This window comes from Galeopterus variegatus, unplaced genomic scaffold, assembly GCF_000696425.1.
Source record: "Galeopterus variegatus unplaced genomic scaffold, G_variegatus-3.0.2 Scaffold3138, whole genome shotgun sequence".
NCBI classification, from domain to species: Eukaryota; Metazoa; Chordata; class Mammalia; order Dermoptera; family Cynocephalidae; genus Galeopterus; species Galeopterus variegatus.
Window position 1 is genome coordinate 152,241 of NW_007729249.1, and position 10,618 is coordinate 162,858.

Below are 10,618 nucleotides of genomic sequence, written 5' to 3' on the forward strand. Positions count from 1 at the left end.
GAAAAAAAAAAAAAAAAAAAAAAAAAAAAAAAAAAAAAAGAATAAGGACTTGATAAATGTAAACTTAATGACAGGAACACATTCTCCTCTGTGGTCCTCCTCAGTTTCCTCATTCATTATAAACATTACGGAGAACCTTCAATCATCGTTCTCGGCACCGGGGATACAATGATGGACAAAACTCAGTCCTTTTAACTTTTAAGGAGTCTAGTGGGGAAACGGAAAGATGACCATGAGCTACCACACCGAGAAATGTTTAGAGCATAGCCAGATAAGGAACTACAGAGACCCTACACACGAAGATTTATGACACCTCTCTGTGATTTAAAATAAAAATACCAAAGATACTGGGTTGCAGAGATTAAGACAGCATCTTCCTGGATGTTCTGATTACAAATTCCAGATAAATTCATTGAAACCAAACGTTTCTCTTGTTTTCAGTCCTTTAGCCTTACTGAGTCTCAAAACAATGATTATTAGTCTTTTGGTCAAGCCAGCATGACTAGGGTTAAAAATAACCTCAAGGCATGGAAAAGCTCAGACGTATCCAATGCTGATTTAGTGTCAAAAAAGTGGCCTCTTAAGTAGACAACTGAAGGAATACGGAGTAAACAATATAAAACCGGAAAGTTGTACCTGACTTCTAAGATCTAAAGCTGTACATTCTTTCATTTGCTCACTCACTCATTCATCCAATAAGCTACTTCACATTTAGAGAAAGATCAGAAAAATGTCTCCCTTTTTGAGAGGCAAGAGAGATCCTTCGTCCCCAAATAATCCCACCATCAGCATCACAACTTGCTCCAGTTCTTCATGCACACCTGTCACTGGTGGGAGCCTGAAGCTCCAGTCACTCCTAGCTACGGTGATAGTTGTCAGAATCAAAATGGTGTCACTTGTGTCAAACCCTAACAAAAATAAATATAACCGGGAGGCTCAGAAGGGAGGGCATACCTATGGCAAAATTCTCGGAAGGGCTCTTAGGCACAAATGCCTGTAACCGGAACTTTTGCCAAAGACTTTCTAAGCTGAGCTTACTACATTAGTTACAAGGACAGCTAGCCGGATGCACGAGAACACTTGCCTAGCCCACTAGCGAACTGCTATCAACTCCTGCGATAAGCCCCTGTAACTAATGTTCTCCTTGTTTCAAAACAAATCACATGTACTCTTCTCTTTTGCCTTTAAAAGCTTCCCCTTGCCTCAACCTTTTTGGATATGCCTATCTATGGTCCCCATAGCCTGCAAAGCCCAGATCTGCAAATCCCTCGCGCACTCCCGAATAAACTCAATATATTTGGAGAATCTGTTTAGTTAAGTTGACACTACTCCAGCCACTAGAGCCCCACAGGCCTGTCAACCTCGGCATACGCCACTCCCTCTTGCATGGTGAGCTCCTATTCATCCTTCAAGACCCAATTTAAGGCTTCCTTTCTGAAGCTTTCCCCGAGTCCCCAGGGGGGTGCCTCATCCGAGTGCCTTCTTTGGTCTTCCCTCTACTGAGTGGATGCTCCGTTATACTGTCAGCTCCTGAGGCCAAGCAACACGTCTGAAGGCTCCGCGCAGAGTAGGATGAATGGCGGCCATTCCACAGATGAGAAAAGAAAGTCTCCAACAGAGAAACTGAGTATCTCAGGAACCAGACCAACAGCCAGGTCTCCCGAGTCGTCCAGACTCAAGAGCTGAGTCCACCATTCTCCTCATCCAGCGCCGCCAGAGCCCGCGGGACTTCTCGGGAAACGGAAGCCTGGAAACTTGAGTTTTCTTTAGGGAATGAATGGAGAGGGGGCCGTGGAAGGCGCGGGGAAGGGACAGACGGGGAGAGAACCAAGAACCCACCGGTCCGGCTTTAGGTTGCTCTGGACCGCGGCAGCGGCCGGGGATTCTGGGGTCCAGACGACTCGGGGTGGGGTAGGAGGCCACCAGGACCCAACAGAGAGGCCAGTGCTTACAAAGACAGAGAGACGCCAAGGACAACTAAACACAGCCCCTCCCCAAAGCCCACCTGCCGCGTCTTCCTTACCAGGGAAAGGCGGCCATCTTCCCGGTCACATGACCGCTCACTCTGGGGCTAGCAGACCCACTGCTCCCGTCCAGACCCCGCCCCGCCCCGGCCGCCATGATTGTGAGGGGCAGCTGCCAGCCCCGCAAAGCCCGGGCTGCGCCGTCCGCCGGCGCCATGATTGTGAGGGGCGCAGAACTTCTTTGCGCCGTGGTCGTGAGGGGCAGCTGACTGCTCTGGTGGACAACACGCCCACCAGCGCCATGATGGGGAGGGGCACGACTGTGCTGTCGGCCGCCCAGCCCACCTGCGCCCTCTAGGGGAGGAGAGGACTTCAGACACCGGCGGAGCGAAGACACAACCTGCTGCTGCGGGTAGGAAGCTCTCGGGTTCAGCTGGTGCGTGGCTTTGCGGCTAATGCGCTGTTCGGCGGGATAAGCCGCGCCCTTCTCTAGGCCTCCGCTTTACCCTCTGTGCTTTGTGGGAGTTGGGACTTCCAGTATCCCCCTCCCACAACCAACAACCTAGGTGTGTAAGGGTTGCCCTAGATCCAGCTAGGATTAAATGGAACTTAACTAGAGATAGGCCAAATGGGGAAATTGGGATTAGCATTTCACCCCACTTAGCAAAGCTGTAGGTTTCTGTGAGGATGGATATCTATTTCGACCACAGAATTTAGGTGCTTTCTTAAAAAGTGGATAAATCACAGGATATTTTCCAAACAGCTACCATTTACGGAATGCTCACTGCTTGTGTCAGGCACTGTGCTGAGCACTTTGCATGCACCCTTCATCCTTTCCTCACTACAAACCTCTGAAATAAATACCATTATTTGGGGAAAACTGAAACAAACAAAAAGTGAATTGCCCAAAGCTTCTTAGTGCCTGAACCAAGATTTGAACTCTTAACTCCAAACCAGAGTAATGGAAGAGACCGCTGGTCAATCCCAAAGCAGTATTTGATCTTCGCTTTTTTCCTTTTTCTCGAGTGTCTTTTCTGACAGGAGGTTAGAAAACTACATTGTCAAATCGGTTCCTCTGGAAAAGGCAATAGAATGTACTTTCAAATCTGATGGAATATGTAATTTTCCACCCAGTCCTAGTTTTTTCATCTGTGACATTAGGATAATTCTGACTTTAAGGTGAAGGGAGACGATTATAAAATGCCTGGCACGTGGTCAGTACTCAACAGAAGCTGAACTTTATGAGGCGAGCGAAAGCAGCATATTGTACGTCTGTGATCTTTGGGTTTTCAGAGTGCTTCTCACCGTGACAACGTGCTGTGCAATCTATCATAAAGCGTGCTTCTCACGCTTGAATGTTTACACCATTTACCTGGGGGATAGTATTAAAATGCAGGCTCCGGGGCAGTAGATCTGGGGCCAGGCCTGGGCTTCTGCATTTCTGATACGTTCCCAGGTGGCACTGCTGCAGGTGGTCCCTTTGGATATGAGGGACTGTAGCAATTGTGGGTGGTGAAAGAGTGCCACAGAATTCAGGAAGCAGTAGAGCAGAGGCAGTGTCATGTGCTCTTAGGCATATTCAAACAAACCCCTGCTATATCATGTATATGAAACAGTAACAGAAGTAATCCTGAAACAGGTTGTTAAATTTATGGAAAGTATGTACAACTAAGGGATTTTCCCCACCATAAAGCAAAACCATGGTTCTGGAAGCAACTTTGCCAACATCCTCAAGAAAGAGAGAAACTGATGGCCGTAGAGAACCACTGATCAAAGAAGGAAGAGAATAGATAAATAAGTGAAAAGGTAATATTTTATTGTCGAGTATAATTTTTGAAAGATATGATTTTTGCCCTCAGAGCTATTGTTGAACCTCACCACGGAAGTGATTCTATCGTACCGTAGCCCAGTTTGACTTACTGTATTCAATGACTATAGGTCTCTTCTGTTTTTTAAAATTACTTTTTATAAACTACATAGATACCCACTATGGTCCCTGAGGGATGAAGCATTCCAACTCCATTTTCTTATGTTTTTATAACTGTTACTTTTTATTCAGGGGTGGTAGTCTGTGGTTGTTCATGGAACAATGACTTCTGAAGGAAGAAAAGGATCTTCATCTCCAGAATGGGTCCTTCGGTTTTCAGCTCAGTATGAGTAATAAGGAGTCTCCAGTCATATCCACTATTCCCGATGTATGAAGTGAACAAGAGTTTAAGGATGGCCAGAGGACAGTGAGGGATTCTTCCCACATGGCCTTGAAGATTATCAAATGGAAGATCTCCTCAGTAACAGGTGAAAATAAGCATGTCACTATGCTAGCATTAGATGATTAGGTAGTAACAAGATCAGGATTCTTAAAGCTGTGCAAGTTAGCAGCTTTGATGTGAGCTTCAACCCTAGCATGCTCTCTTCTGCCTCTACTTCCCCATTCACTCCTTAGTAGGCTTCTAGCTCTTAATAAGCTAAGACATTTCCAGCTCTAGTGAACTTTTGCCTTCTGAAAAGTCCACCTCATGCAAACTCAAATGCTGAACTGAGAAACACAAAAATAAAACAAAGAAATACAAAGAAACCCACAAACAAACAGAAATGCTGAACTAAACACTGGTAAAGGTCCCATATTAAGTACAGGTATATACCTTCTGTGGGACTTTTAATTGTAAAACATGATCATTTTACAATATTGTTTGGGCCAGATATTTTTCAATAACTATTCCTTAATAGTCCTTTCCTTGATAAATAAAAAAGATCAAACTGGATTTCCTTTGAGATGAAAAGTTTATTTTGCCTTTTGCCTAGAAGCAAAACTAGTGAAAATTAAAGTATAAAAATAAATACATTTACATTAAAGGACATTCCACTCAAAGTAAAAATAATAATAATAAAAATAATGTATATAAATAAAAATCCATCAAAAGCACAAAACAGTGTCTGGCACTTTTATGAGAAAAACCTGTGAAAAATTTTAAATGTGTAAAACACACACACTTTTACCTTTAAATTAAAAACACACTAAAGTTTCTCATCCTTAATCTAAAACTAGTTTTAACTTTCTCCAAAACATGCTATTTGTTTTAACTAATTTGCATTAGTATACACACAACTTTTAGCATCTATCTTTATTATATAAGTAAGACGTATCCTGAGTTTTCAGAATGATAAAACATAGTTTATCATATTAAGAAGATAATAATTTGATATATGTTGCCTACAAATAAAAAATTGGTAACTCAGATTTTTTTGACTGTCTTCTAATTTTGTAGTTCACTCATTCAATAAATGATACATCTCAATAAAGAAAACCAAGTTTACAGCCAGAGTAGGTTATTTTCTGTCTACAACTGAATGTAAAAGTTAAATTTTAAATGGAACAGAAATCAAAGAAACAATCTTTATCTCCATATTCTTAAAAGGATATTAAGAATATATATACGCTGCATTTTCAAAATACCAGTATCTCTTTAAAACTCAAGTTAGAAAGATTAAATATACATAGTCCCAATTTTATGTGAGATGCACAAAGACCTTTTTGGAAATGGTATGATAAATTAACAGTGATATTCTCTTTCATAAAATCATGTTCTCTTGGTAACATTTTTTGGTTGATACTTTAAATGAATATGTTAATGATGAAAAACCTTAACCATCAGTGCCTTTAAGTAATGCAGAATTTTAACTAGGCAACATTACTAATCCCATTTGAAATACAGATTTATTATTATATTCTGTAGCCCTTTATTCTCTCCTAAATCAAGCATGCCAGAAAAAGCATACTACGAAGAAACAAAATGTACAGACTAAATAGAAAATATAACTGCATGCAACACATTATTCTTATTTTACAGAAATGGATGTAATAATGCATTAAGTGCTACATTCATGAAGATTGTGCTATCTTCCCCAAATTTGTTACCCTCCATAAAAAAATCTTATCTAGTACAAATGTTTCAAATGGTACTAGGGTTATATCTGTGAAACCTAACATTTCTGTGAGACAACTAGTTGTTGACAGGACCCACAGCTACTTTAGTAGCAGATTTTAAGTGGACCAGAATCAGCAGGTAAGTGGTTATACTGTTTGTAAATAGAAGAATATGGACACTGAGAGACTAATCCTAGTTTTTAAAGTTATAAAGCCAGAGAAAAACATTCTCCTACAATAATTCCCCCTTGAATAGAAGTGTCTAATTTGTTTACCAAATTCAGCAATCAGCAGGTAGAAATGAATGAAATTTGTTTTACAACTTATTTATAATTTGTCATATCACTTCAATATTTTGTAAAAATAAATCCAAATGTCCTTTAAGTTTACAAAAAGGGTCTCTGTAGACATCTGAGCACATAAAACAAACTTATGTTTTATAGGTTAAGCATAGAGATGAGGCAATTACTAAACACATTTTTGTCTTCACCAAAACCTAATATTAAGAGGAAAATGGGGGTGTGGGGCAGGAATTGGCCAGACTGACTAAATTATCCAGATAATTGCTGAGCCCTTTGATGTCACTTTGCCTGTGTAAACAGAGTCAGGGTTAACTACAAAGTCTTGAGCCAGGAAAATAATATGGATAATAATTCTCCCCCTTTTTTATCCTAATGAATGTTGTCTTCTTAAATTGTCGCAACATTTGGCTGCTTTCTTTGGGTTTTTCCTGCATATACTCCTAAAAATAGAGCAAAACTAATATTATTTCTCAATGTTAGTTTTTCTATAATGTTACCATTTAATGAGTGCTTATTATATACTAGTAACTGAGCTAAGCAATATGTATTATCATATTTAATACTGAAATGTAATAATCCTGAGGTAGAAATTGTAACTACCATTAGAAGGATAATAAAACTGAGGCATAGGAGAGTACTTGCCTAAAGTAACAGCTAGAAGTAGAAACTCTGAGAACCCAATTCCGCCGGATTTGTTATTTTGCATAACCACCTCCTACTCTGCTTTGATTAATGGATTCTGAATTTCAGCATAAACTCTTTAGTCAAACACAAAACATCAAATGAGGAAATATGTTTTAAAACATGACATCAGAGAATGCAATTTAGTTTGTAAAAACTTATGAATAACTTCAAATGCTTTGTAGTATACTTTAACACTTTAGAATTCTACTTCAGACTAGAAGAGTATGATATTGACCTAACAAAAATAAGTTTTCTTAAAATTGCTTAATAAAGGGTTTGTATCCATGTAGATCAAATCAAAGCATAATTTCCAATTTATCTGAAACATAATCCAGGCCATTAAAAATCTGAGCAGGAAAGAGTAGTCTTTTTAAGATCAACTGTGAATGTTCAGATTCATAGTTAGCATTTTAATCAGTTAATATCCTAAATTCTCAGTTTATGTAAAAGAATAGAATTTTTGAGCCTCTTTCACTTGTCTGAATATGCACTCATGTATAATAAATAAATCTTTAGAAAAAACGGGAAAGAATTTTTGTACTTGTTTAGATACATATTAATTTTTGTATATTTAATTCAAGGGTTAAGTTCATTTATATTAATAATTATGTTGCAATACAATTAAACCTTAATAGTTCTAAATGTGGAACTTTATTGTATGTTATTAACTATACTGACTGCCTGTTCATCGTTTATACTGTTGAGTATTACTGAACAGAAACAGTAATTTCTACTCTGCTTATACGTTCACAAATGACAAATAGTGGAGATGAAATGCATGAGAAAAGAACATGGAGAGCAGCCACTTGGGCAAACTGATATTAGGCAAAGCAACAACAGTAATTCCTCAATGATTTTCCAACTGGTAAGATTTGTCACAATATATAACACTAACATGGGAAAAATGGACAATGTCTTAAAATTCCACATGACTTCATAAGCAACAGATCTGGTATTTGGTCTGGGTTCTTCCAAACTAGCTGATTCTGACTAGAGTAAGCAGGATCTTCAACTATGTAATCCTCTTTTTAAAAACTCCATTGATTGTCACAGTGATTTCCAAAATATGACCTTTTAAATTTTCCTATATATATATATATATGTGACCTTATGAATTATATTCACTCCATACACATAAAAGGTCAGCGATCAGTTCAAAGTTATGATCAATAGCCTGTTCCCTCTGAACTTACGTGAACAAATAACAAAAAATTGCTTATGTTGCTTGTTCCCTCCTAATTTAGAGAAAATTACTTAGTAATAAAAGCACTAAAATTTGCCTATTGTATACTGATGTAAATATTAGAATTGATTACAGGTTTAATCTTCATTGCCTCGTAATTAAGTTTCTTTTAATCTTTAGGAAGCAGTATAATTAAAGCACAGCATTTTGAAAATATTTTTAATGGATCACATCATTTTTAGTGAGCTTAATCAAAGTGTCTTAACAAAGATACCTAAAAAATATTAAAGCATTTGGTTAGGAGCTTTGCTTTAGCTGAACACTGAATTTGTCTTCTTGCCACCATAAATAAAATTTTAAAATACAGTTTTTAGTTTTGCCCTTAAATAGTCCTGAAATAATGAAATTTCATAAGGAGTAATTTAGCTCAAACTTCTTACCGAGCAAAAGATTAAGACCCCCTCCCACCTGGCATATTCACATGTGATCTTGTGGTCAGGAGAAATTTTTCATCCCCTAAGGCATAGATATGAATATTTCTGGGTGACACACTTCCCTAAAGCTGAACAGACATGCATCAATTTAGACATCAGATGATTATCTTTTACTCATATATAAACAGGTTTTCTGAATTAAGCATGGAAAATTCTATAAATTTTCCAGAATAAAAAATACATAGTGTTTTCCATAGAATTATTACAGAAATCAAGATTGGAAACACAGTTTTACTAAGATTTCCTGATTGCCACAAAATACTAACACAATAGGAATGACCAGGAATATGCCAAAATTATGGTGGCAAAGAAAGACAATGTATTCCACTTGTGTTGCCTGAGTTATGGGGCAGCTTGTGCACTTCTCTCTAATGAATGGGCTTCAGGAATTCATTTTCTACACACCTGAAACAGGCGCTCTGTTAGGCACTCTGCTCTGTGAAGACTTCTGTCTATTTTGCACAACCCCCTTCACTGATGTCTTAGGGGTTCTAATCGAATATAAAAAAATTAATAAGTCACTTGCACGAAGGTCTAAATGTTCAAAATTCAAATTAAGCAACCACACTGAATCAACTGTTCAAAGCACAAACCAGCTTAAAAAAAATTTAAGTCTCATGCATGCACACAGTAAGGAAAGCTATACTTTTGCTTCAGCAGAGACTGTAACCATGGCTTATACTTTGTTGGAGAATCACTTTGGTGATGCTGAACTTACTATATGGATGTTTAAGATATTTAATGAGAAAGATGGTATGAAGTGAAAAATAAAAACATGCCAACATAAGATGATAATTAAATATACAACAGTACACCAAGAGGGTTATCTTTCAAGACAAAACTTTTAAAGATCTTCCCAATGCTATAAAAAAAAAAAAATCACGTTTGAAAAATAGTTATCCTTTATATAAAAAACACTATATTTTTCCCCCTTTTTTCTTCCCTCTCAAAGCTAATCTTGATTTAAATATTTTTAAATACCCATGTGTGTGTTCATGGCATTCTTACCCTTGTCTACTAAGTAGCCTATGAACAGGTGCGTTCTGTCCTTGGTTTGGCTGAAGGACTCTGTTGACAAATTAAATAAAAAATTAATTCAAAAGGATAAACTCTGTTTTTCCCTCTTTCTTTCAATGGATGAAAGAAGATGATAGTGAGGTGAAAGTCACCCATGCAATGATATGGCCTATAATTACCACAAAGCAAAGCAAATTGATCAAAGCATATTAATATGGTACTTATATTTTGCTCACCAAGAACCCAAACCTTAGGTTTATATCAGAAAAGAGATGTCCAACATATGCATTAACTCTTGTGCTTTAAATAATTTACATATATACTTTACAAAAGCCAACTTTTCCTTTCAAACATGTGAGAGAAGAAAATATTACTCTCATTTTACAAAAGTAGAAAACAGCTCAGAAATATTGTTAGCTTTCTAGGTTTTAAAATAAATATCAAAGATCCCCTGGACTGTGGACTGAACTCAAGACATACCAAGTTCAGATTTCCACCAGAGACAGCATGTACTACAAAAATCTCCAGGAACATCTGGTCTGACATGTGACTAGGTATTAATATAAATCCTGAGCACCTGAGGTCTTCCAACTCAGCAAGGAGTGTTCTACTGATGTGAAATAGACTAGAGACAACAAAAAGGAAATTTGGGATTTATAAAATTTTTTCTTTAAAAAAAAAAAGCCTCTCACTAAGATTGATTTTTCTCACCTTGTTTCAGAAGGACTTTGTTTAACCAGAAATTTCTTATTTGGCATTCCCATTTCAGCAGCTCTAACACAATATAAAAATAAGGACACAAACAATGTATTTAGAGAAGAGAAAATACATGCTTACAAATGTGATATGGGATGACAGAAACAAATTATCATCTAGAAGTTGGTGTACTACTGAAAGACCTGTAATAAGTATATTAAAGTCTTCTTTTTTTTTTTTTTTGTCTTTTGTCTTTTTCCGTGTCCGGCAACGGATCGCAACCCTCAGTGTTGCCCCCGTACCGGACCAGGGACCGGCAACGGGATTGCAAACCTCGGCGTTGCTCCCGCGCC

The 10,618-nt window shown here is 37.8% G+C and overlaps 2 protein-coding genes and 1 long non-coding RNA gene across 4 annotated transcripts in view; 1 reads left to right on the plus strand and 2 right to left on the minus strand.

Annotated features, from left to right (window-relative positions):
• Positions 1-2,086, minus strand: part of LOC103599880 (chromosome unknown open reading frame, human C16orf62) — a 116,991-nt gene extending 114,905 nt beyond the window's left edge. The window contains exon 1 of the mRNA XM_008584063.1: positions 2,024-2,086. Within this exon, the coding sequence (XP_008582285.1) occupies positions 2,024-2,040 (17 nt within the window). The 5' untranslated portion in view covers positions 2,041-2,086. The remainder of the gene's footprint in view (positions 1-2,023) is intronic.
• A 227-nt stretch (positions 2,087-2,313) lies between these two features.
• LOC103599881 lies at positions 2,314-4,650 on the plus strand. Its single transcript, XR_551339.1, has 2 exons — positions 2,314-2,376; positions 4,024-4,650. It is a non-coding gene; the product is annotated as an uncharacterized LOC103599881 (long non-coding RNA).
• A 394-nt stretch (positions 4,651-5,044) lies between these two features.
• The window catches only part of CCP110 (centriolar coiled coil protein 110kDa), a 23,405-nt gene continuing 17,831 nt past the window's right edge, over positions 5,045-10,618 (minus strand). Inside the window, exons 13-16 of one of the 2 annotated variants that reach the window (XM_008584064.1) lie at positions 10,281-10,343; positions 9,561-9,620; positions 8,958-9,043; positions 5,045-6,631 (exon numbers count right to left, since the gene is read on the minus strand). In XM_008584064.1, coding sequence (XP_008582286.1) covers positions 6,579-6,631; positions 8,958-9,043; positions 9,561-9,620; positions 10,281-10,343 — 262 coding nt within the window. In that variant the 3' untranslated portion in view covers positions 5,045-6,578. The remainder of the gene's footprint in view (positions 6,632-8,957; positions 9,044-9,560; positions 9,621-10,280; positions 10,344-10,618) is intronic. The other variant, XM_008584066.1, reaches the window with a different exon arrangement.